Genomic DNA, 27,500 nt, shown 5'->3' with positions numbered 1-27,500 from the left:
TTGGTCATTGAATACTGTTTCTATAAACCTTAAATTAATAACATGTAGAGTGTGTACATATAATAATAGGTTTATAGCTTAGGTAAACTATCTCTAAGTTTTCAGTTTCTAATGAACCTTTTCCCTTTTATTTGTTAATTGTGTTTAGTCTTATACCATTTTAAATATACAAACATTGATAATTATGCTGCCCATAAAATTATTTTGGTCTGTGAGGAAAATGATTTGTGAAAAACTTACTACAGTTTCCGTAATTCTGTCTGGTTAAAAGTCATAAGCTAAATCAGAATTATTCCATTCTTTTGACAGCCATTGTTTTTCTTATTTATACAGCTAACAATATGTTGACAACAGGAAGTAAATGGAAATTATATTTTGTTGGATAAGATTTAAAATTTTTCACAGTACAACTGGTCCATGCAATAATATACACATCCATGGCATCACAAAGCTTTGAAAACTTCTCATGGATATTTCCATGTAAATTACTTTTATTAGTCAGCTATTTTGTCAGAGAGACCGTTCCATTTGTGAGGGAAAAAATAAGTACAATTTCCATCCAGTAAGAATTGTAAATTTTTTTATTTGAAATTATATTTAAGGTAAGACAAGGCCATTTAGCATGTGTGCTGATTTTACACTCAAAGACCATGGTTTAAAAAAAGAGCTTTTAATCAAAATTGCACTACATCAACTACTGTATTTAGAATCTCTGAAAGTCAATAGAGTGCATAAGACAATATGGAACATGACAACAGAAAAGTATTTACAATGTGAAAACGCACCAGCTCACAAAGTAAAATAATACACAGAACAGTAACCAGACCCAACAGGCAAACATACAGTGAACATTTAATCAATTACAATAACGTCACTGCTTTTGTCACAAAGCTGAGTGTTCGATTCCAGCACCTGAACAATGTGAGCTGCAGAAGGTCTTTTATGAGGGTCTTCCTCTGTACAGAGACAAAAGAGCTCCACCATCCTCTGATAAGCCCCTCCGAGAGTGGCTGCGTCCAAAGCAGGCCGAGTTCCCAGTCTCTCATAATACGCATCTTCATCAAAATCATCCTCATCAAAGGTATCATCTAAGAAAACAAGAAAAGAGTCATGAGGCACTTAAAAAATAAAGGAAAATATTAAAACTAAATATATTGACTATACGCTATGGAAAAAAATGATTGTAATTTTACCATCACCATCATCATCATCGTCCCCCTCAGTGTCCAGTATCTCCAGGTGAGGAACAGAAAGTGTCATCATCTCCCACAGAGTGAGTCCATACGCAAAGATATCAGCTTTGTCTGTGATAACTCCATCCTCCAAAGCTTCCTTAGGCTTCCATGGCTCTGTCCCTATATAGTGGGCCTTTGGATCACTCACTGGAGAGAAGATTTAAAATATTACAACACTGACAAACATGTTGTACACAACATCTACTGTCTGATAGTTGAAACTTTATTAGAAAGTAAAAGGCCTTTCAGGCCATCATTCTAAAAATAATCAACCTTCAGATTATGGTACATGTGTCTTGTTGCTGTGAAATATATATATACATTTTATATAGTTAGTAATATTTCAAGATGAACAGTTTCCACACCTCATTTTTTTGTTTGTTTTTTAGAAAAATCATATAAAAAAAATTTAAGTATCAAACATGATAAAACTGACTATACAGGTCCTTCTCAAAAAATTAGCATATTGTGAAAAAGTTCATTATTTTCCATAATGTAATGATAAAAATCAAACTTTCATATATTTTAGATTCATTGCACACCAACTGAAATATTTCAGGTCTTTTATTGTTTTAATACTGATGATTTTGGCATACAGCTCATGAAAACCCAAAATTCCTATCTCAAAAAATTAGCATATCATGAAAAAGGTTCTCTAAACGAGCTATTAACCTAATCATCTGAATCAACTAATTAACTCTAAACGGCTGCAAAAGATTCATGAGGCTTTTAAAAACTCCCAGCCTGGTTCATTACTCAAAACCGCAATCATGGGTAAGACTGCCGACCTGACTGCTGTCCAGAAGGCCATCATTGACACCCTCAAGCGAGAGGGTAAGACACAGAAAGAAATTTCTGAACGAATAGGCTGTTCCCAGAGTGCTGTATCAAGGCACCTCAAGGCATTTCGTTTTTCAGCACGACCTGGCACCTGCTCACAGTGCCAAAACCACTGGTAAATGGTTTACTGACCATGGTATTACTGTGCTCAATTGGCCTGCCAACTCTCCTGACCTGAACCCCATAGAGAATCTGTGGGATATTGTGAAGAGAAAGTTGAGAGACGCAAGACCCAACACTCTGGATGAGCTTAAGGCCGCTATCGAAGCATCCTGGGCCTCCATAACAACCTCAGCAGTGCCACAGGCTGATTGCCTGCATGCCACGCCGCATTGAAGCAGTCATTTCTGCAAAAGGATTCCCGACCAAGTATTGAGTGCATAACTGAACATAGTTATTTGAAGGTTGACTTTTTTTGTATTAAAAACACTTTTCTTTTATTGGTCGGATGAAATATGCTAATTTTTTGAGATAGGAATTTTGGGTTTTCATGAGCTGTATGCCAAAATCATCAGTATTAAAACAATAAAAGACCTGAAATATTTCAGTTGGTGTGCAATGAATCTAAAATATATGAAAGTTTAATTTTTATCATTACATTATGGAAAATAATTAACTTTTTCACAATGTGCTAATTTTTTGAGAAGGACCTGTATTGCATTTAGTTATATGTTTAGCCCCCAACAACAAAAACTTTCATCAAAAATAAGCATTTAAATATCTTTACAATATCTAAACATCTTTAGACATTTCATTGGGAGATACAGCGTAGTGTGACGACTGATATTTATATACATTTTATGAAAGTAGTCTGTTATAAAGATTTCACTGATTTGCATTACAAGCTAGCAGAATTTCATCTTATTTGGCCATATAAATATCAGCAACGGCAGTTTTTGTTCTTGTTTCGTTTGGGGCCATAAAAACCTGCTGTAACAAACAAAACATTCAACAAAAACGCATATGCAAACTTGGTTCAGGTAAACAAGGTTCAGCAAAAAAAACAAAACAGATTATTCAGACTATTATTTCATATGTCAGACTTCATAGGATTAACAGAGTGGTTGTCAAATGATGGGCCATCATTCAAAACGCTAAAATATAAATAAGAAAAAAATGAAAACCTAGTAAAAAGTAAAGGGATATGACTAAAGCAAGCAAAAATAATTCTGAAATATGAAATCTTTTCATACCCTGCATGTTTTCATCCAGTGGCAGTGACACACCAACATCACAGATTTTGATGCCTTCAAAGTCGCCCTTGATGACAACGTTGCACGACTTCATGTCTCCATGCAAAAGCTTTTTCTCATTGTGCAAATACTGAAGAAAAAAGACAAAATACATATGTAGAAGCCTGAGATTATGTAATAACAACATTTAAAGATGGGAAAAAGCAGTAACAGTACATTTATGTTTGATTTAACAATCACACCTGTAAACCACGTGCGACATGAAGAGCCACTTTTTCAATAGTGGCCACTGGAAATGCCTGCAGACCCTCCTCTCTCCTCTTCTCAATGAGGTCATTCAGAGACTGCTCTCCACCGTACTCCATCGCTAAACACTTAGAGCCGTCCTTCGCTGTGGTAAAAGCTCTGAAACCTTAAAAACACACAGGAAATAAATCATTTAAAAAGACATTTGTCTTATAATATTCACATTAACCATTATAATGCAGTATTTTAAAGACATATTTACCAACGATATTGGGGTGGTGCAGGTCTTTCAAGATCTTTGCCTCCTCGGACAGACGCTTCTGATAAACGGTCGTTTGACCATTTGCACATTTGCTGTTGATCTTCTTAATGGCCCACGGTGAATGAGCGTGCTTACCCATCCTGATGTAAATAGTGGCATAGATTTTTCAACTTTTTCTTTACACTATCATGGTGAAGGTGGTACAAACATGCATCAAATATATGTATGTACCTGTTCATGAGATAGACACTGACTCCAGTCCCACAGCCGAGCTTCTTCATGAAGGGAGAGGCAGGAATGGTGACTGGGGTTCCACATGCACTGACTGATAACAACACATTAAAAAAAAACACATACATTTTGTTCAAGATGGAATATTAAAACATATTAATAATGGGAAAGTCAATGTAGCGTGTGCAATCAAAGTATCAGACATTTAAAGATCACTTTACCTGGACTTTTCACTTTTGCAGGCTTGCAAGGCGTTTTAAAGGCACTAGGTGATTCTTTGTTGGCCTCCATTTCTCTAAAATTAAAAAATAAACGATCGTCATATTTTTGTTTACATTGTCACAATCCGTAAGACAAAGCGACAAACGTTTACAAATAAGTTTAATCACGCTGTACACAACTGGTTAAACTAAATATCAAACGACAATTCCTAATGCGTGATATGACTTATATAGATAATGTAAATAATTTGAATTAACAGTTACATTAGATAAGAACTTCAGAGATGCTGAAATACGCGCTCGGATTTGAAAATCACCGGTTAGTTTGACGTCAAACGTACGTAAAGCTACAGCGTCCGTAGAGGGACAAAACTGACTGCGTGCGTTTTCGTTTTTTTCTTCAATTCCTTCTCCAGTGTTACTCAACATTTCTTAATTTGTTAACTTTAAAACATTGCTATAACATTTTTTTTTCACACTAAATAGATACATTAAAATATAATAACATATTGTATGATTGTTACAAATAATTACATTACAAAGACAAACAATTGAAATACTTTGTTAATTAACATAAATCGGAAATAAACATACATATTAGATTAAAAATAATAATAAAATGAAATAAGTTGAGGCACTAAAATTACAAAAAAAAAAAAAACTGAACTAAAACTAAAATAGCAAACGAAACATAAATAGTAATATTCAAATAATTAAATAAAATCATATTTTAAAACGACAAAACTTTATAGCTTAAAATGAAAAATGACAAATAAAGAAGAAAACAATTAAAAATATTAAGAAAATTATTGTATTATAAAAATAATACTAAAATAACACTTGCCCTCTTAATAACGAGTTTTCCCTGGTTCTTTAGGTGTCAAAAGTAGAAAATTGTGTGTGTGGGGTGGGGGGCACATTTAATCTAGACTACTAAAATAGTACCGTATTTTTAAACATATAGGCTGTTTGATGTGCATACATTTTTGGTCTATTAAGCATTATATAATATTTGTTACTTCACTGTTATTTAATGTACACAACATCACTTTGGTTGTGTAAAATAAATAAATAAATAAACAATATCATGTAAACAAGTGGAAAATACTTACCTATGTCCAGTAGATGGCATCATGTAAGCATGGGAGTTGCTGAATGATTTTTTTTGGGTTTGTAGAAATAATATTTTTTAATCGTTCTGTTGTGCCAAAGGCAAGATAACCAAGTGGCTCGTGTCCAAGCAAGCTTTTATTTATTTATTTATTTATTTATTTATTTATTTATTTATTTATTTATTTATTTATTTATTTATTTATTTATGTGCTTCACTGGAGGCAGACATTTTTCAAGCTTTTGTGTTCAAGCTACTCAGCTGAGCAGAGAGAGAGAGAGAGAGAGAGAGAGAGAGAGAGAGAGAGAGAGAGAGAGAGAGAGAGAGAGAGAGAGAGAGAGAGAGAGAGAGAGAGGAAAACCCATTTAAAGGCAAAGAAATCACCTCGAATGCAAACAAAAGATTTTAATGTGATGATTGAAGGAAGAAGAAGAAAAAAAAAACTATTTAAAACAAAATTTATACCTAAATACAAAATACAGATGTCATGCATTTTATATTGCTGTGATACTGAATGTTTGGGTAAGGTATCAGCTGTTGCCATTCATCTAAAGAACAATATTTCCTGGAAATATCTGTTTGACCATTTAATATTAAATCAAACTGTCAATAAATCATAGGCTATTAAGAATGGGAACATAAAACAAAAAACAAATGCTTCATGAAGCCATCACAAAACATAGCATCTTTTCCACGCATGGCTTCAAGCATGACATTAACTTTTTATACGTTTGGCTTTGAGGGCTTGTGCTATTGTATGGCAAACTGTCTTTCGTATATGCCTTGAGCAAAATATAGGAGATAATACTCCGTGCTGTGCCATCTATTATAACTGAAAAATCATAACAAAAGCACCTGGTACTCAACGAGAAGTTTATTTGCTTTTACTTGTTCATTGTCAGGCAAAGATCATTTTAAATGGAAAGCCATGGGGAGTGTAACATGAATGTTCCCTGTATAGTAAACCTCTGTTGCTCTAGTGCAACAGCAAATAATACTGTTCAGAGAGGTCTAAAGTTTAGTACAAGTCTGGTTTACATTTATTCACAAAGATGCTTGTCTGACTGAGAATAATGAATGCTACTAACAAACCAAAAAATTAGGTTTTGAAAGGCAAATTTGGATGCATTATCTAATATGCGATGTTAAAGAAATAGCTCACCCATGAAAATTTGCTGAAAATTTACCCTCAGGCCATCCAAGATCTAGATGAGTTTCTTAGAAAGATGCAACTTTTCACTTCACAAAATAATTAGTTAATGGACTGGAGTTGTGTGGATTACTTGTGGATTATTGTGGTGTTCTGACGGCACCCATTCACTGCATGGATGCGTTGATGAACAAGTGATGTAATGCTAAATGTCTCCAAATTTGATCCAATGAGGAAACAAACTCATCTACGTCTTGGATGGCCTGAGACTGAGTAAATATTCAGCAAATTTTTATTTTGGGTGAACTATTGCTTTAAAGTGCTGACTGTGAAAGCAACTGATGGACTCTCATTTTGACAAGTACAATAAAGAGACATGTTCACTGTGTTACATAAAAAATGATGTAGGACTTCTATATTTAGAAATACATTTCATTATGTTTTGCATTTACAGTAGTCTAGCAATTCCTAAAGAATCGGTTTTGATAATGGTCTGCTTTTGCTGAAAAGAACCCACTCAAATGCATCAAACATTACATTCGGTGAAGTCAGCTAACACAAGCTCGATAGATATTGACTTTAATTTAATGCAGAGGTCCTCAGCTGTGTGAGATTTTAAAACTGAACAACAAATGGCAAGTGTGTGTAAAAGTGTTTCTAAAAGTAATTAAAAATGTCCCAAAAAACCAAACACTACAATATATTTTGATTATTTGTTCGGATGTGATCAGATCCCCAAAAGACTTTTTCTTTTCTCTCGATTTCATGATTTCAAAAGACAATATTCCACAATACAAAACATTATGAACAGCTCAAACCATATTTATCCTTGTTGCAAGTGAATTTGTTTTCAATATAGGTTGATTTTTCTTCTACCTTGAAATTTTTGTTGGTTTATGAGAATTAGTTCATCTCACAAAGTCTGTCTATTTTGACAAAATACAAGAAAACATACAGGAAGCTTTTTCTCTTCCCTTTTAAAAAATTGCTTTAAGTATTTTCCTGTCTTACCCGCATGGTTATATGGTCAGTTGCATTTTATTATTTGGATAAAATACTGTTTTTTCCTCCTAATGTCTGAACAGCAACTCATTTCTTTACCAATTATGAATTACTGACAAGCAAACCATCTCTCAGTTGGTGGGCATTATTAAAGATGATACACAAAGATCAGAATTTTGAAGTAAAATCAGTTTAAATTAATTGTGTTCATATTACATGCAAATGGGAAAATTCAAGATTTGCATTCGTAGACCAAAACATAAAAAACATACAGGCACAGACACCGCGTGCATAGAAACATAAATAATCATGCAAAATAAAAACTTTATTTAAAGGGATAGTCCACCCAAAAATAAAAATTCTGTCATCATTTATTCATCCTCATGACGTTACAAACACACACAAAAAGAAAAAGACACTTTAAAGAACAGTTTTGGTTCCCATTGACTTCCATTGTTGCCCACATAATGGTAAATGGTAAATGGTAAAATGGACTGCATTTATATAGCGCTTTCAACAGACCCATGGCCATCCAAAGCGCTTTACAAGTTGCCTCACATTGACCCATTCACTCACTCATTCATACACCGACGGCAATGGTGTCAGCCATGCAAGGCGCCATCCAGCTCGTCGGGAGCAGCTGGGGTTGGGTGTCTTGCTCAAGGACACTTCGACACTTGGTCAGGTGGAGCCGGGGATTGAAACCACCAACCTTCCGGTTTGTAGACAACCTACATGAACCACTGAGCCACTGCCGCCCCTAATGGAAGTTAATGGGAACTGAAACTCCAGTTACCAACATTCTTCAGAATATCATCTTTTATGCTCCACAGAACAAAGAAAGTCATACTTGTTTGGAACGATATGAAGATAAGTAAATGATGATAGAATTGTCAATTTTGAGTGGACCATCTCTATTAAGATATTTGATTTTTTTTTCCCCCAAAGTAATTTTAAACTGATTCTGAAATAAAAGTATATTTTATTTGAAGTCAATAAATTGGCACATCTGTTATTGGGGATGCCTCAATGTCATATAGCTATACTCCCTCTAATATACAAACAGACTATACCTTTTTATAAAAAATAAATGTTTTTCATAAAATCATGTTCAGAAGAGAAAAAAGCAAACATTGTTCACACCATCCGTTCAACAATACTTAAACGTAACATGCACTTCTGTCAAGCAGAAAACCAATCATCAAGGACTTTGAACCTCCATGTTGTCAAGTAAAGTGTCTTTCTTAAAGAACTTTAAGGTGCGAATGGATCTCCAGACCCCTACGTAACTGTCGCTCAGAGATTGTCTCGTAGGATCGTCCGATGGGATCCCCGGTCTTTCTAATTCTATGGATTCTGCCACTTTATTCTCACGAATGGGACCCTGGTCATTGCCGTCAACTGATGCCGTCAGGCTGCCATTGGGAACACTCTCCAGATCATTTGGAAGAGTTTCCATATCTCCCTCAGGCTTGGCTGGTTCCACATAAGGTTCTCCTGGAAGTTCGTCATCCTTAGCAGACTCATCCATATCCTGGTAGGTTAACTTCTTTTTGGTTTCGTAATACTTCACCGCACAGTAGGTTATGGAGCCAATGGTGTTAACTACCACGCCTGCCACGAACAGTTTGGTTGGCATTACGTCACTGAAGGCCAGCATGCCCACAGTGATAGTAGCTATACTCTTGACCACCCCCACAAAGCTGGTGGTGACAGCCGAGTTGATATAGGTACAGTGCAGTGTGGTGAAGTTCATCGCACAGCCGATGAGGATGCAGGTGCAGAAGATGCCTGTGATATACGGGTTCTTCCAACCTTCATATGTCCACATGTCAATGGCGTCCATGCTTACAATGGAACAGATGAAGAGAATGGGAGAGGCCACCACTGCAATGGTGTACTGGGCTGTGAGCGGCCCATAATCACTGTCTGCACTCGCTTTTTGGATGAGCACCAAGTAGGAGGCGTGGACGATCACAGCTAAAATGCCAGTCACGTAGCCAAAAGGGTCACCTGTTAGATCTCCAGCACCTGCACGAAAACAAGTTAGAGACTGCGCCATACATGATTTATGGCCATTATCAAATGAAACTCTGTATGAGAGCCATGTTTTATGGAGACATGACATGCATAGTCCAGAATATCAACAGCACATGTTCAATTATCATACAATTGGGCAAGATTTGGCTACCTTAGTTAGGCTACTTTTATTTGCTTAATTTGCTTTTATTTTCAGAAGCAGTTTAGAACACATTATTAGTATAATATAATTATATGCACATTACTCTGCATAAAATAAGTGACAAACAGGAAGATACAGAAAAAGAAGGATATCTGCATCGGGAAGACTTAACGGAGGGCTAGTTATCAAACCGGGGCAAGTTGTCACAATGGCGTTTTATCTAGAAGTTTTTTTTTCTCCCCCTATGTTGGATTCATCTAGATCAAAACCTTCTTAAATTAGAAGAATCTATAATTTTATTGTCAAAAACTAAAAGCAAAAAAAAAAAAAAAAAAAAAAAAAAATATATATATATAGGATATTTATTTATGCAGCACAACACAATAAAAGACGAATCAGAATGAAGTTTGTACTCAAATGCTAAACTGTGTTCGCAGGACTAGGTTTTCATTTATTGTCAATAAATGTCACATTATTGTTTTCATATGTGTTAAATGTTACAAATTTATTAATTACAGCATTTGTTTTTAACGTGTTCAATGATAAGTTCCGTGACAACATGCCCCACTAGTAGTAAACCGATCTTTTTCCCCTGGAAATAGCGATGAAAATGTTCATAGGTATTCTTTGAAGCCAAAAATTTAAGGTATGTGTCCACAGAAATTGACTTACATTACGAAATGTTAACTGGAGTGAAAAGTGTGATTAGGCTACTACCTCAAACATGAAGTAAAAACTATTATGTTATATTCTTACCAGCCAGTGCTGCTCCTCCAGTGGTGATGAGAACTGCAGTTATTACCCCAGCTGATGGGATCCCGTTCTTCAGCACGCACACTCCAATCCCCAACGTTACCAATGGCAAGCATCGCTTAAACACAACATACATGGGCAAACTCAATCCCCTGAGAGACCAGAGGGTTAATGTGGACTGCAAAGTTGCCAAAATACAAACACTCGCAAAAACTTTGAATAACTGGAGGCTGAAGGGAGGTATATCTATTTTGCCCAGTCTCCTCAGCACCTCTAATGTGAGAGCCGCAGTGCCGCTGGTCAGACACTGAATTAAAGTCAGATACGTAAAGCTGTAGGTCGTTATGAGGAATTTTAACAAAATATTCAGCGATCCCGAAAAAAATCCATGCGCAACGGCCACCGAGATGCCCAGCAAACGTCCTTTGCAAACTTCCATGTCTTTCCTCGTAGACTGGGGGTTCCCGGCGTCTCCGTATTACGCGCTGAGCTCGGAGTCCACTGCTGAATATTCACGTCCACTCTACTCTTGTGCGTAATTCACGCAACACGAGCGCTGCTGAATGAATGCGACGCGCCGCAGCTCCGACCCTCTCTTTCTCTGTACAGTCAGATTGAATTGGAGTCACCTCCAGCCAATCCATTTACTTTGAAGTAGGCCTACTTTACTCTTTTATTTCTCCTTCGAGGTAGTTCACAGTTAGAAACAATACTAGACAATACTAGATGCGCGCAATTTAGTCTGCAAACCAATAGTGCAAATGTTAAACCTCTCAAATAAAATAAAAGGCTAGCCTACTGTTGCATCAATACAGACTATATATGCGTTTCATTTGTATTTTTAAACATTTCAGTCACAACAACAAAATGTGAAAAAAAGAACAAAATGTGCGTTCGCCTGAGGTAACACTACGCAGCTTTAGCTTTCGTTTTTCTCTCTTATTTAACCCAGACGAATTAATTGGTTAAATAATTGTTTTTTGTTGTTGTTTTATTTCACGTCTAGAATTTCCTTTACAAACTCATTGAAAGTCATCGTATAACTGGCACTGCTATAACCCTTTAATTCTATGTAAAATATAAGCATTATCCTTTAAGTCCCAGTTCTCGTTTCCCAAGTTTGTGTTTACAATTTCAAATGCTTCATATCAGTTCTGGTGATTCAAGGTCATTTGGCTCACAAAAACAAGCCACTGGAAAATCCCTGACAGCCACTATACAATTTAGGCTATATGAATGCATAATATATAGGCTAGTATATATAAAATGTTACATCAATATGATATTCATTTATATATTGAAAAACCATAATTGATTCCCTCACTGTACAGGTTATACAAGCACAGTACTTATTCATAACATTATATTAATCTTAAACTCAAATAAAATAAATAAATAAACTCTGTGTGGTAGGCAATATTAATTAGATTAAAAGAAACGCTCAGGATTTGACTTCAGTTGAGAATGACAGATTGCATTGATTTATTAATATCAGTTTAACAAACCAGTAAGGAACAACATATACATACTACATAATCTACCAATGAGCTTCAGACAACAAGGCACTCGCTGGTTAAAGGAAAATTTCACCCAAAAATGAAAATTCTGTCATCATGTCGTTCAAAACCCATAAGCCCTTCATTCATCTTCGGAACACAAATTAAGATATTTTTTGATGAAATCCAAGAGCTTTCTGACCATGCATAGACAGCAATGTATAACTGAAATGTTCTCAGACCATAACGTAGTAAGGACATCGATAAAATAGTCCATCAGTGGTTCAGCTGTAATTTTACAAAGCTATGATAATACTTTTTGTGTGCAAATTAACGACTTTATTTAATAATTCTTGTCCTTCAAATCATGTATTCCAGCATTATCGAGAGTACCACAACGCATGTGCATTGCTTTCTCTGCACATAAACTAGGCTCAGCTCATGTGTGTTCTACGTCATCAGCATCACGCGTATGCGTTGTTTATGTTTATGCAGAGGTACTCTCGATAATGGCGAAAGACATGATTTCGAGGAGAAGGACTGTTGAATAAAGTTGTTATTTTTGTTTTTGCGCACAAGAAGTATTCTCGGAGCTTCATAAAATTACGGTTGAACCACTGATGTCACATGGACTGTTTAACCATTGTCCTTACTACGTTATACTGTTGTCCTTAATTTCAGTTCTGAAGATGAACAAAGGTGTTACAGGTTTGGAATGACATGAGGGTGAGTAATTAATGACAGAATTTAAATTTTTTGGGTTTACCTTTAAGGTAAACTTTTAGTTTCATTATACACTTACGAAACCCTATAATAACATCACACTCAGTTTTTACACTCAGTGATGGCATGAGATTGCCCCTCATCTGTACAGTGCTCCTGATGCAATGCTCCTGATGCATCCCACATGTTCTTCTTTAATAGCGTCATTAGGAAATCCGCAGTGAAATCTTGGCAAACTCTGCACCTGTGATTGAAACAGAGCCGTGGCTCCCCCTTGCAGCAGCATCTTTCCATGGTGCACCAACCTCCTATAGGGCAGCCAGGCATGAAGGGGTAAAGACTTTTACAGTCTCATCCCAAGAGCAGTCCACAACCTGTGAAGAAGGCCACAGTCACACGATTAAAACTACATCCACGTGATTGAGGTAGAAAAATATGATAGTTAGATAAGGACATTAATAGCTTTGGGTCAGACAAGCTTAAACACTGTCTGTAGCTGGATGCTGGTAATGATACCACCCAACTGGTTACAAGCCCATCAATTTAATAGGCTCATATAAAAAATAAAATAAAAAAAATATACACTTAATGGAACATTTTCTATTAAGTTAATGACCTATCTGCAGACTTCTTGCCTGATTGGAAAGAATGACAAAGCTAAAAAATTCCACCACTGACTGGATACATACAGTACTATGCAATTATTTTACTTTAATTATTTTTAAGACATCTTACTATTTTTTAAATTCAGTTTAATGCCATTGAAATTTAAAATGCCATTAATAAATCTACCAAATTCATGTAAAGCACAAAGCTTATTGCGTCACCACAAGGGTCAAGTCAGAACAAAAAAGGAAATAAATAAATCCCCACTGGTCTGCAGTGCTGAGAGAGCATCCTTTTAAGAGATTTTTATGCATGTGCTGCTTTACTGAAGTACACAATTATGATGATCAACCAACGAATAGTTTGTTTCTTTTGATGCTGCTTCAAAGACTTTTTAAAGCATCTCTTTTTGCCTGTGCAAGGACATTAAATTGCTACCGTACCATGTACAGTTAACAATGTACTTTTGTTATATTCTCCTCATTATAATTTGTAATAGCAATATCAAGACAAATTAAATATGGGCAGCTGACATAACAAGAACATATAATGATTAATATATGCATTAGATATGAATCACAACACTAAACAAAACGTGTAGAAACAACTTTCACTCTTAAATTTCTAGTGAAATTCACAATTAATTAATGAAATGGCAAATAACATTGAAATAAATGCAACATTTTGAAGTAAAAATCTCTCTCTATAAGAAAGCCCCAATCTTTCATGGCTTAAACAATACAATTCTTTCAAAATAATACATGGACTATACACAAGTCTGTTCATGTCCATATTCCTATTAATAGAACTTCAAAGGCACAGTTTGTCCTAACGGAGAAAATTCAACTCAATGTGAAAATGATATAGTGATGTTCCACTCCCTTTTCTCCATATCTCATTACTCCAGAGCACTCCAGCAGAAAGTCTGTGACTCACCCATTGAGGGAGAAAAAGTCTTTCATTAATTACTTGACTGCAAAATGCACAACAGAGACTGAGTGCCAGTGAGCAGGCAACAGTGCAGAAGAAACAGATGCAGAGAGCAGGAGCGAGGAGTGAACGGGTGGTCAGCTGATAACACAATGCTCAATAGAACCGGAGGCAAGAGAACAAGAATGTGATTCTGCTCTGCTCATCTGAGGAACAATATCTGTTAAGAACACACAATAACATGTCCTTTTTTGAGAGACACGTTTTAGGTTCTTGTCAAAAAGTGTAAAGGTATGATGCATCACCTGCTGTGGGTGTAGATGAAGTCGGAGCTGGGCTTTTTCTCAACAACCGGTTACAGTATAATTACCACATTTAAAGACTTCACTTTGTTCAAAGGCATAATGACTGTACAGATGTTCAGCAAGTGCGCAAACCTGAGCGGAGGTATTCAATCAAACCAAAAGGGTAAAAAAGAATGAATTTTCATTGTGTATTTTTAAACTGATACATCATCTGTTAGGAATAGTCAAAAACGACATATAATCGTATCCACTTAGACAATAAATGACAATGGTGGTGTTAGATCCCCCTTGACTCTAAAATGTGTATTTAACAATGGCTCTGGGTGAGCTGTGGGCTTGAATATTGGCCTTGACAGCAAGTACGAGTAGCACAAGGTGCGTATGTGTGTGCGCTTGTGTGAACGGTTGGCAGCGAACAGGGAGACTGCGGTAGAAAAAGCACTTCACAGTTCTTGACCTCGCCTTGCAGGAACAACCCACACCACCTGCAGCCTGCCAACAGCTGCACTTACACCCCATGCGGAACTAACAATAAGAGAGAATCCATATATACATCATTTTTCCAATCCTGCAATTGGGCTCTGACACACTTGCGGTCCATTTTTTGAGATTTTTCTATTTGGGCTCTATTAATATAAGAGACACATCACGTCTTCTAAGAGACTTACAAAAAACTTTGAAATGGGCAAGACATCTAAGTGAGCTTAAAAGCTTCCCAAATTTGCATTCTGATTGACAGGAAACCCTACATTATCAAAATGAGATGTGAAGGTAATGGCAAAGCCTTGAAAAAGTTGAATGGAGTTATTATACCCTGCAAACAATATAAATAATTTCAGCAAAAAAGTTCAGGATGCTTTGAGAACACAAGAAGGCATTTTGGGTTTGAAACAGAAACAGAAGATCAAAGCAGTGAATAGTGATAAAAAGCTACAAAATTTAAGCAATCAAACATAAAATAACACTTATTTATTCACTTTATTATTTTATTATATTGATATTTATATTATATGTGACCCTGGACCACACAAAAACTGTTATAAGGGTCAATTTTTTTTTAAATTGAGATCTGAAAGCTGAATACATAAGCTTTACATTGATGTTTGTTAGGTTATGACAATATTTTTGGCTGAGATTCAACTGAATTGAAAATCTGGAATCTGAGGGTGCAAAGTATCTAAACATTGAGAAAATCGACTTTAAAATTGTACAAATGAAGTTCTTAGCAATGCATATTACTAATCAAAAATTAGGTTTGGATATATTTATGGTAGAAAATGTACAAAATATCTTAATAAAATTTGATCTTTACTTAATATCCTAATGATTTTTAGCATAAAAGAAAAATTGATAATTTTGACCTATACAAGGCTAATGCTACAAATATACCCCAGTGACTTATGACTGGTTTTGTGGTCCAGGGTCATATGTTATCATATTTGTTTATTATTTCAATTGCATTATACACAATATATAATGCACTACCATTCAAAACTTTGGGGTTTTTTATTATTATTATTATTATTTTGCTTTATTAATTAAATATTTTGTTTATTATTAAAAATTTATTTTATATTTAATAATATATACTCCAGTCTTTAGTGATTTGGTGCTCAAGAGACATTTCATATTAATAATGTTGAAAACAGTTGTGCCACGTAATATTTTTTGTGGAAAGGGTAAAACATTTTTCATGATTCTTTGAAGAATACAAAGTTCAAAAGAACAGAATCTATATGAAAAAGCATTCTTATGTAACAAAGATATAATTTTTTCTTTAAATAAAACAATACATTTTACTGACTCCAAACTTTTGACACAATATTCTAATAATCAAAAATACACTGCATATGCAAATACTGGGTAACACAGTGTATTTTCGGTTAGCTATATAACAATTTCCTTTTCAATTCTGCATTAAATTAAATCATAACTTATTTCCCTTGACTGCATTAAATTAATTAATTCATTGAAATCAAATCAAACCCATCACACTCCACACAAACAGTCAGAACAGAAGAGCTTCATATTCATAGGCTTCAGGACTTGAGGTGACCTATAGGTTGCAAGGTATTCAAAGCTAAATCTCAGAAAAATGGCACACTGTGGAGCTGAGGGGTTTGCTGCAGACGTCTCCTGTCAGCTCAGTGATGGCTCATTGACTGCTCTGACTTTTCTTCATCACTGTGAGTGCTGGCGTCAGACAGGACAGGCTCCCCTGAGGACCACAGCTCACATCTCAAATAGCTGAGTGCTCTGTTGCTGTACGTGACCGGTTCCTTGTACACGCTCTACAAACAAGGCATGCCACCCATCTGCAGATGATTGTTTTGAGCAACAGACAGACATCAGAGGTGAAGTGAGGTCAACAGACCAGGCCGTACAGTGATGGTTAACCGAAATTAATAGCTGCAGATGGAGTCATGGAAATATTGATTTAAGTTTCTCAATTACGAGCCACTGGTCCATCAGAACAGATGTCATTAAAAAAAAACACACACACAAAAGTAAGACTGGATGATATAGCACAGCACAATATCAATATATTGCCAATATTTGATATATAACTTATATTTATGTATTTGCTTTGGAATTGCTAAAAAAGGGTGGTTTTTCCCCAGTCAGAACTACCTTAATTTCAAACAAACACATTGGAGATTTAAGTAGTTAAACTGAAAAAAAAAAGTAAAAAAAAAAAAAAAAAAAAAGTATCAGCAGTATTTAGCAATATTTAAAAAATCACTGTAGGGATGTTATAGTTAATTAAAACTAAAACCATTTATAACTTAAAATAAAATAAACATCAGAAATAAAATAAAAGTAAGTAAAAGCATATTATTTTAGCTAGCTGCCAAGGAAACATTTTTCATTTTTCATTTTCATTTAGTGTATGTAGTGATGTAGGACTACTGAAATAACCAAAACTAAAAACGAAATAAAAATGATTAAGAACTATATAGACATATTGAAAAATCTAATAAGAATGACAGACACATAACAAAATTTACTAAAACTTTCAAATTAAAATAAAAAATATAAAAATAAAAACTAATAATAAAAACTTAAATCAACTCTAAGTATAGTGCCTCAATGATACTAACATAATGAATAATACTGACTCAAGTGGACCGCTTGAAGCTGGGGCAGATGTGGCCTAATGGTTAGAGAGTCGAACTTGTAAACCAAAGGCTGCGGGTTCGAGTCTCAGGTCCGGCAGGGATTGTAGGTGGGGGGAGTGAATAACAAGTGCTCTCTTCCACCCTCAATACCATGACTGAGATGAGACCCTTTACCCTTGACCACCGAACTCCCAACTGCTCCCCGGGTGCCGCAATATGGCTACCCACTGCTCCAGGTGTGTGTGTGTGTGTGTGTGTATGTTTGTGTGTCTGTGTGTTCACTACTGTGTGTGTGCACTTGGATGGGTTAAATGCACAAATTCCGAGTATGGGTTACCATACTTGGCCACACTAGACTTTCACTTGAACTGATTTATTAGTCCAGTTCTAGTGAAAATCTTCATTTCAATGAATCACTTGAAAAATCAAAGGAAACTTTTAATTTGGGCCATCAACTTTAAAATGCACACACACACACACACACACACACACACACATATATATATATATATACATACATATATTATAATGTGCTATTTTTACTACTGAAGTAAAGCTATTGAAACATTCTACCTAAATACTCTCATACTTGAAATACACCAGCTTTACTTAAATAAAAAGGTTGCTCAGAGTTATTTTTGCTCCACTATTGAAAGCTACTACATTGTTTTCTCCTAATATTAATTTCCTTTGTGCCACTTATTGAAAGGACAGCATGGGAGGAAGTGGCAGGATGTTGTGGAAAAGAACCGGCAGCTAAACTGCACATGCACTGACCAATAGGCCATATTTTCATATTGTTATTTTCAGCTAAAGTCAATAGGTGTGACCCACAGCACTGTGTTTTGGTGAGATTACCTGGTTAGGGATGTGCAGGTTGAAATCCAGGCCACACACAAACTCTGAGTGGTGCTCCAGTGTCTCCAGCAGCGGCTGGTTCTTGGAGTAGTCCCAGAATCTGTGGACGCAGAGCAGCAGAAGGCAATCATGCTAATTGAACGGCCGTTTGTCTTCTCTGACGGGGCAGCGGCTCAAAGCCCTGACGCAGCCCTGGCTCACCAGGCCCTGACTGATCCATTTAGCAAATGTAATTAAATCACCTCTGTGAAAAAAACAAAACAAAACTCCCTGTCTATAGGAGAACATTAGGCAGGCATTAATACTAACATTGCCATAGAGAAGTGAAGGATATTATTTATTAGCACAGTGGGACGACAGCTGCTCAGGGTGTGGAAGTCTTTAGAAAGAGATGTTTAAATAAATCACCAGTGTGGCATGCCGGATGTGTGTTAAAAGTTCAGATGGCACTAAAACAGGGCACCAAACATCACTCATCAAGTAAAAATGGCAACATGTTAAGACAAACTTGTGCCAAATTACTAGACTCACACGATTTTTGCCAACAATAAGCACAGAAAATGTGTAAAATGTGCACAAAAAATGAATTTAATCCAACCACATAACAATTAAAATCAATAAGAGTACGATGTTGTGGCAAATGTTTTTTGAAATTGCAGATACTGAGAGAAATATACTGCACCTGATATATGCAGTTGTCAATTTGTGCATGTATTTATGTCATTTAAAGCAATGCATCAATCTAAACAAACTGTCATCATTTAAATAAAGAATGAAAGCTCCTTACACAAAGCAAAGAACAATACAGAAAAATCTATATCCCTGCCTAATTAGTTGTTAAATAACACAGAGAAAGACTTAATTTTCCTTCTGTACCATACTACTCACAACTCAGAAACGCCAGCTGTTATGTATGAAAGAGGAAACCTTATCTGCTGTAAACGAGACCTGATAGATCTGAAAGAGCAACTGCATAGACTGGGTTAAGTAAACAGCTAAGTGTGTGTGCGCGCGCATGTGTGTGTGGCAGCAGGTGGCTCACATGTTCTTTTGAATGTAAATCCTTTAAAAAGGCTTTGTTTTTAAATAAACACCATTTTCTCTTTACCGCAAAGGGAACAAAAAAGATTCACGTTGATCTGTTCTTCCTGTGGAAATCATTTCTGGTAATTACCTTGCGGTTGGTATTATCACAGCTTACTGTGAAGGTAAAACTAATAGATAGCACCTTAATCTGTCCTGTCCTGTTCAAACAGCAAATTTCCTGTAATCAATAGAACTGATTTCTATGAAAGCAAAACCGCAAATACTAGTTCTAAAGCTAATTGGCTATAATTCATGCTAAATGAACTGAGAGAAAGACAACAAACTGAAAGTTGAACAAATATAAAAAAGAACTTCTATGGTTACTAAGGTACAGTAATAACTGGCTCCTTGTGTACTTCTTAAGGGCTGTTCACATTGACTTATTAAAAATCCGATCATAAATTAGAAGTTTATTGCGAGTTAAAATGCATTACATTATATATAAACAATGTGTTTCTACTAGGGATGCACCGATCATGATTTTTCATGGCCGATTCCAATACCGATTTTTTACAAGCAAACTCGCCGTTTTATTTTAATGTTTTTTTTTTTATTTATGATGATTTTTAGTGGGTAGGGATTTATATATAGATTTTTTTTTTTTTTTAAGCAACAAAGGCCAAACTGGCTTTTGGCTATTGAAAACAATAACCGTAACATTCTGAAATTAACGGCAGTGACTGCACAGTAAGTAGCCTACATTCAATACAAACATAGATGGTACAGACATCAGCATTTAGCTTTTGAAAAGATTAACTGTAACCATGTGAAATTAAAGGCAACAACTGCATAGTTCTTCAATCCAAACACAATCAACACATTCAAGAAGATGTTTCTTAATCAGCATTCAGTGTTTATTTTAGTTTTTAAATTTGGTTTTAAATAAAAAAGGTCTTTACCAGTGAGACTAAATAAAAGTATGCTATATAAATTAATTATTCCAAAATGTTAAAATCAAATCAAAAAATTTTAATTGGATGAATGAAACACTTTATAAATCATCTTATAAATCATCTTATACAGAACTGACGTTTACTTCTGGCTTTTCAAACGTGTATGCAAGTTCTACTTTACAAAAGAAAAAAAAACACATTTCAGTTTTGTCACAGTTTAGACAGTTTCGTTTCTCATCCAACACGTGAGAAGTTGAGCTGAACATCCCTTCAGTGTCTCCGCTTTTTCCAAGTACTGATTGGCTAGCGCATTTAGTGACAAATGCCTCCAGGCTTAGATAATCAGTGTTTAAACAACAAGGTAACAAGCAGCATCGGAAGGAAAATCAAGCTCACCTCTAATAAGACCATGTGGCAACCACTGCTCAATATGAGAGTCAATTCTCATTTTAAAAGCTTGTCAACCCAGATAAAGTACTCTGTGTAATCTTTCTCTAACAGCCAAGGCAAAGACCTGTTGTCACTCTTTAAGAAAAACAACTATCCATCCCTTTATCAATTATAACGGTGTTCCCATTTGACCTGTTTGGAGGAGTACAATAGACTAGGTGCAGCTTTATCGACATACTGTCAGTCACATGTCTCTTAGTACAAAAACATAAATGAGTAATAGTGTTTTTGTTAAAACTTAATTTTTACATACAAAAAGTTATCTAATTTAAATGATATGCCAGTGCTTCACTTTTAAGAACATTACTAGGGGACTGGCAGTAGAAAAAGGCATGCTAAAGACTACTGTTAACTACAGTATAATTTGTGTGTTCTTCAAAGGCCTAAAAATGTCTTTTACAGTTAATCACAATTAAAGGTTATTAAGACTTTGAGTATATTTGCATAAAATTTATGGGAAAAATGTGGCTCCTTTATTAAATGACAGCAACTAGGCAGCAAGCTTGGAAAAAATAAAGCCAAAAATTGGCTTTTGCTTTACTACTGTGATTTTTGCTGATATGTCCTTGACAGCCCTTTTAAAGGTCATTCGCCCAATGCAAAAATCAGCTCCACGCTCGATAAAAACACAACCATGCACTAAAAGAATGCATTCGCTGCAAAAGCAAATAAACCAGTCTACCCTGAAATGAGATCAATGGGTTTTACAACCCCACTTGATGGCAAAAGCATCAGTTCTTCTGGTAACGTGCCAGCTACGCAGACCATTTACCATTCATTCAAGCCCTCAACATGGATGAGCAGATCTGGACAATGCAGGGAGGTCTTTAGAAATGTGAAATTCTAAAAAATGTTATCCTATACAATTTATCAACAGTTATTTCCGGTCCCCTTGTTTAATTGGACAATTTCTGATTAGCTTCTTATTTACAGAACAATATAAAAGAAATGGCATAACTGTAACCATGCTGCTGTGCTGATATTCAGAAGAACTGCACTGCTGCTTATGTGATATTGCTTAATCTGAATTTAGTTTATAATTCGTAATTTAATGATTAAATGTGACGGATGCATCTGTGGGCTTACCTGACTGTGAAATCATATGAGCAGGATGCTAGGACTGTCTTATAAAATGGGCAGAACTAGAAATGACAAACAAATAAAAGAGGAATTAATATACAGTGGCTGCAGAAGGAAAAAAAAATAATTAATGCTGGCATCTTTATTAGTGAACACTGCTTTAAAACGGGTCCTAGCATATAGGCTATATTTACAGTGCAGCTGAATGTGACCCAAATCATTTTAGATGACAAACCAGTTTAAAAATGTCCAAATTTCCATTTATGGCATGGCTCACTTTTATTTATGAAAATAAACTGGATAAGTATCTGACTTTAGTGTGAATAGTCCAAATGAATTTCAATTTTTACATCAATTCCATCAGGCAGAATCTTTACTTGTTAGCAAGCTAAAATAATGTGATGAACTTTAAAATGAGATCTTTGATATCTACATGCATTATTACATTCAGAAACACACTATCTCATGCTTCACAGCCCTCCTGTATTCCCAATGTAATAAACTGTTCATAGCTCCTTATTTCACACATTCTATTTTTTCTACATAATCTGAAAGCTGAGAGCAAAACCATTAACTTGAAACAGCGTGTGATTTCACCCTGACCCAGCTGAAGCAGGTTTTATTCCCATAGCTCCTTTTGGAGGTACAAGCTTCCTCATGTGACATAAATCAGAGCATCTGTGTATGTTTTGGGCACAGGTTTGACAGTGGACTGGTCAAGTGCACTGCTCTCTGTAATCTAAATAATTGCTAAGTGTTTGGACACTCAAGCGCTCACATTTTCTCCATCCCTAAAGATAATCTGTTTATATACGAAAATCCATAGCTGTCACATTCTGTACAGAAATACGCTGTGAGTTTTACACAGACAGACACTGCTGCATGCCTCATTAATGTTCAACAGACTTGTTAATTTAATCAAAGCAATGAACAAACTAATGTGACACTGACTGGCAGCTGTAGTCTTAACCCTTCATCCAACTCAATATTTTGAACTGTTATGATTTCTCACTAGGCTCATTTACACATTGTTTGCATGACCTTTCAAATTTCATTAAGACACACTTCTGTGAAAAAAATGAGGCCAGATTTTAAACTAGAATCCCAGAAATAAGTTGACCATCTAACTACAATACCTTTACTCTACGGATGGCGTAGGAATGGCCCATCATTTGAGCTACAGGATGTCGGACGTTACGTAGGTCCCACACTCTGAGACTGCAATCCACGGCTCCAGTGACCAGAATATTCTGAGAACATGAGAGGAATCACAATGTGAATTGAATGAACTATTATTGTGCACTATATACTTTATCTTGCATATACTGCATATATATTTAATAGAAGCAGTATGCTAGATTGTTGATCACATGATTTACATGACACATGGCACTATATTACAAGTGGTATACAGTTATCTCAGGAATACTTAACATTTTCAAAATGTTCAAAATCAAAATATTTATAAATCACTCAAAATTCTGAAACTGTAAGATATTAAGAAATTAAAACTTTTTTCAGCAAGGAAGGACACACTTATGAAAAGTGAGAGTAAAGACATTTATAATGTTACAAAATGCTTTAAATATTTCAAATAAATACTGTTCTTTTGAACTCTCAATTCATCAAAGAGTCCTAAAAAAAGTGCTTCCACAAAAATATTAAGCAGCACAACTATTTTCAGCATTCATAATAATAAGAAATGTTTCTTGAGCACCAAATCAGCATAGAATGATTTCTGAAGGATCACGTGACACTAAAGACTGGAGTAATGCCTTTTTTATGTGCTCAGAGAAAGTTCAGTACAATAAACACTTCTATATGCTGTATCACAAACTGTATCACAGATAGTGAATGAATTGAATAGAGGAAATAGTCACCTGGTCGTATTTGCACCAATCACAGCTGAGGATTTCAGCCTTGTGTGCTGGGACGGCCAGCCTGCATGATCCTGCCTTCACATCCCACACTCGCAATGTCCCATCACCTAGCAACAGAGATGAGTTTCAAATCTCAAGTGTCAGAATTTTAAATCTTCAAAAAAGCCACAAAATTTCTTGTATAAATTCCCAGTCCGCACTCTCTGCAGAATCCTCTGAACCATAAGTCATTTCAAGGGCCACTTGCAGTGAGCATGAATGGACCCAGGGCAAGGCGCTGCACAGGCCACAGAATTCTACAGGGAATTTCTCGTCATATCTCTTTTACGCCTTCTATCTGACCTTTTTCTCGAAGCACAGCATTTCTATCCTGGAGTAAGCAGTAAATGGTCCAGACATTCACTACATGTTGCAACGTTAGCAGTATCAACAAACAGCAAAAGACTCAAGAATCAGTCACTGGGGGTCTCTCTACTGTATATGGTGCATAAGTATTCAAAGTCTGGTTAAATAGATTTAAGCATAAATGTAGTATTAACAACCTGGTGGAAAATTTTCATATGTTCCCTAAACTGCAGGTCCCACTTTGAATAACAAAAAAATCCATAAATAGCTATACGTAATGCATTAAGTGAGCACCGCATAAACACAGCATAACCATATTAATGCATATCTGGAAAGCACACAGAACCAATTTAAAGGGATAGTTCATTCATAAATAAAAACTCTTGCCATTATTTACTCACCCTTATGTCGTACTCACCCTTAATACACCTGTATGCATTTCTTTCTTATCCTGAGCACAAAAATATATATTTTGTATTTTGACCCCAGTGTTGATATCCAAAGAGTTTTGATTCTCATTGATTTCCACTTTATTTTTTATTTTTTTCCCCATACAATGGAATTCAGTGGGAACGGAAAATGCTTAATTACCAACATTCTTCTAAATATCTTATTTTGTGTTCCACAGAGAAAGATTTTGAATAACATGAGGATGAATAACTAATTTTTGGGTTGATTATTCCTTTAATATTTCATCTTCAAGTTAAGCATCATTATTACTATTGCGAAAAAAAACCCAAAAGATGTTATGCATCTCATCTTGCACCATTTGTGGCACAGACATGAATAATAGCTCATGTTACAACAGACTAGCTTGTCCCTGTTCATATAAACCAGATCTGGAGTAAATATGCCAGTAAGATTTTTATAAAGTCCAAATAAGATTAATACAAAACATGAATCTCAGTTTCGTAAAAATGTATTCAAAGTATGTGGCATTTACTTGACAATCCAATAGATCGTTGTTTAAATGAATAGCCCTACTTTAGTTAATTACATCTCAGGAGGCTTGTGCCAATGACTGTTGTAACCCTTATTGATTTGGTGATCTGCAACTGATGGAATAAATAAAAGCCACTCTGAAATGCAACCCGCAGGGAGTGACAATAAATTAGGCCTATCACATGAACACTTTCAAGTACTCTAGGAAAATTTAAACAGAGTGGTTTTGTATCACAATATAAAAGTTCAATTTTCTGCTAACATAGTAGCATCAGGACAAACAGACAGCATTTCACCTATGGACCCTTATATTTTTTGAATTAAAATAGATTTAAGCTTCTTTGCTATGCCTTCATAATTTTTTTTAAAATACTTTTAAAATGCTTTTATGTATAAATTTGATTATTTTACCCTTGTCATAGATGCAGACTTAAATATAAAAATCCACCATAAAAATACATAATAGCACATTTTTTTAAATTATGATAATCCTAACAAAGACTAAACCCTGTCACCATTAACTGTCTGAAAATAATTTATTCAAATTCAAAGCTACACCACTCCAGCTGATGAGAACATATCAGAAAACATCACAAAAAAGGGTCTTAACATGTTGGAGGCAGCTTGTAGATTTCATAAAATATTAAAATAGAAGTATTTTGTAACATTATAAATACATTTATGATCATTTTTGATCAATTTAATGTGCCATTGCTGGATTAAATGAAAGGAAATACAATTTCTGACCCTTTTTTACACTTACTTTTGAATGTATGTGTGTGTATTACTACTTAATGTAGACCCTGGATATGGGATAGTTTTATTAAGAGTTGATTTTTTTCAATGTTTCTAACCAGAATTTTAGTATTTATATTTGTTTATATATTCATACAAACATATCAACATTATATAACAGCATTAACCTCAAAATTCAGTACATTTTTCATCTTACCAAAACCTGTAAGCTATGGTGGTTTAATTATTTGACGTCATGTTGTCTAATGTCAGTGTCTATGCAAATACTGGTAGGAAAAATCACAAAATATTTTTCGACAAAACTGCAATTTGGCATTTGTATGTCGAAGAGACATGAAAGAGGTTATTCATAAACATAAAGCTTGCTGAAAGCCACAATCAGTCCTCTTAAATCTGATCATAACTGTGCTGGAAAGCTGTGGAAAGTTGCCATATTTATGGAAAGCATAAACCTGATGCTGGCTTTATGTTGTATGCTTATATAAGAGGTTTCTGTGATGAGAAAAGCTAGCACATCTTTGCTGAGGTAGCATTTCACAGAAACCACTTTTGCCATGATCACATTCAGCCTTTGCCACGGTGCTGGGGTTTAGTATTGATTTTCAGACACATCTCATTACACACGTGGTATCAACATACAACAGCAAAAGAAAAGGGTCCTCCATCAGCACAGGAGGGTCTCATACTTACCACAGCTCCTGAGGAAGGCCGAAATTAATACAAAGGAACATGGATTAGTATCCTGTACATAATCTCTCAAGGAACCATAGATGGGATGTGTGTGTGTAATATGCATTCAGAGTTAGTCATTATTGTCTGATGCACTATAAGTGGCCCTTGACTCCTTGTCACCATTCATGCATAAAATGCATTATAAAGGGATGCAATTCTTCTTTGGTGCTACACTGAAGAAAGAAAGTTGTTAGGATTATAATGATATGAGGGTGAGTAAATGATGGCAGTTTTCATTTCTGGGTGAACTATTTGTTTAAGCACTGAGAGTTAAGATCTGCTGCAGGTCCAATGTGCTGCTGATAAGATCACAGCAGAGTCGTTTGGAGCTGATCAGCTCTGATGGCAAAGCCTGGTTTTTAGAGTTATAATGTGGTCACCAATTCCTGTTAAATCTGAGAGAGATGTGTACTCGTGAGACCCTTGTGAGTCCTCCTTACACAAGTACAAACACACAGATTACTGTGTAGACTCTGAGTACGATCTAAAAAACACCCAATGTTATGCAATCATGATTATGCAGAAATTTATACCATGAATGCACTTTTGAAAAGTTTCAAAGCACAAAATGTATCAAAACTAGGGCTACTCGGTCAATTAAAGATTTTATTTAATTACAACAAAAAGCAGATTACTTATTCATATTAACACATATATACACATATATGTTTTGTTTTTTCTTTTGAGAAAAAGGGGATTTTATGTACATGTCAGAGTGCATGATTAACTGTGTTAATTTATGTGCTATTTTTTTTAATTAATTGTACTAAATTAACGCATTCAATTAAAATGCCCAATCAAAACTAAAAGAAAATGTTTAATTAAAGGGCATCTGCAAGCTCCAAAGGATGGTAGTAGCTCACTGCTGACCTC

At 35.3% G+C, this 27,500-nt stretch overlaps 3 protein-coding genes across 4 annotated transcripts in view; all 3 read right to left on the bottom strand.

The window, feature by feature from the left end:
• Positions 1-591: 591 nt before the first annotated feature.
• Positions 592-4,578, bottom strand: LOC109065908 (lymphokine-activated killer T-cell-originated protein kinase homolog). Of its 2 annotated transcripts, none has more exons than XM_042747011.1 (8): positions 4,493-4,578; positions 4,229-4,302; positions 4,008-4,101; positions 3,777-3,916; positions 3,511-3,680; positions 3,269-3,398; positions 1,194-1,382; positions 592-1,088 (listed from the first exon to the last, which is right to left on the bottom strand). In XM_042747011.1, the coding sequence occupies exons 2-8, from the start codon at positions 4,296-4,298 to the stop codon at positions 853-855; spliced, it is 1,029 nt and encodes a 342-aa protein (XP_042602945.1). In that variant the 5' UTR covers positions 4,299-4,302; positions 4,493-4,578; the 3' UTR covers positions 592-852. The 2 variants fall into 2 exon arrangements, with proteins under 2 accessions (XP_042602945.1, XP_042602946.1); XM_042747012.1 differs by having other exon boundaries at positions 1,200-1,382.
• Positions 4,579-7,879: 3,301 nt separating this feature from the next.
• Positions 7,880-11,700, bottom strand: LOC109065920 (solute carrier family 35 member D3-like). The gene is made up of 2 exons (XM_019082901.2): positions 10,430-11,700; positions 7,880-9,522 (listed from the first exon to the last, which is right to left on the bottom strand). The coding sequence occupies exons 1-2, from the start codon at positions 10,863-10,865 to the stop codon at positions 8,693-8,695; spliced, it is 1,266 nt and encodes a 421-aa protein (XP_018938446.1). The 5' UTR covers positions 10,866-11,700; the 3' UTR covers positions 7,880-8,692.
• Positions 11,701-11,884: 184 nt separating this feature from the next.
• LOC109065974 (peroxisomal targeting signal 2 receptor-like) overlaps positions 11,885-27,500 on the bottom strand; it is an 18,571-nt gene continuing 2,955 nt past the window's right edge. Inside the window, exons 6-10 of the mRNA XM_019082959.2 lie at positions 23,853-23,959; positions 23,109-23,222; positions 21,979-22,034; positions 18,464-18,563; positions 11,885-13,019 (exon numbers count right to left, since the gene is read on the bottom strand). Of these exons, the coding sequence (XP_018938504.1) occupies positions 12,954-13,019; positions 18,464-18,563; positions 21,979-22,034; positions 23,109-23,222; positions 23,853-23,959 (443 nt within the window). The 3' untranslated portion in view covers positions 11,885-12,953. The remainder of the gene's footprint in view (positions 13,020-18,463; positions 18,564-21,978; positions 22,035-23,108; positions 23,223-23,852; positions 23,960-27,500) is intronic.

The sequence above is a fragment of the Cyprinus carpio genome, chromosome B20 (genome assembly GCF_018340385.1).
Source record: "Cyprinus carpio isolate SPL01 chromosome B20, ASM1834038v1, whole genome shotgun sequence".
Lineage (NCBI taxonomy): Eukaryota > Metazoa > Chordata > Actinopteri > Cypriniformes > Cyprinidae > Cyprinus > Cyprinus carpio.
The sequence above is the reverse complement of the archived record's forward strand: the minus strand, read 5'-3'. Positions and strand labels throughout refer to the sequence as shown.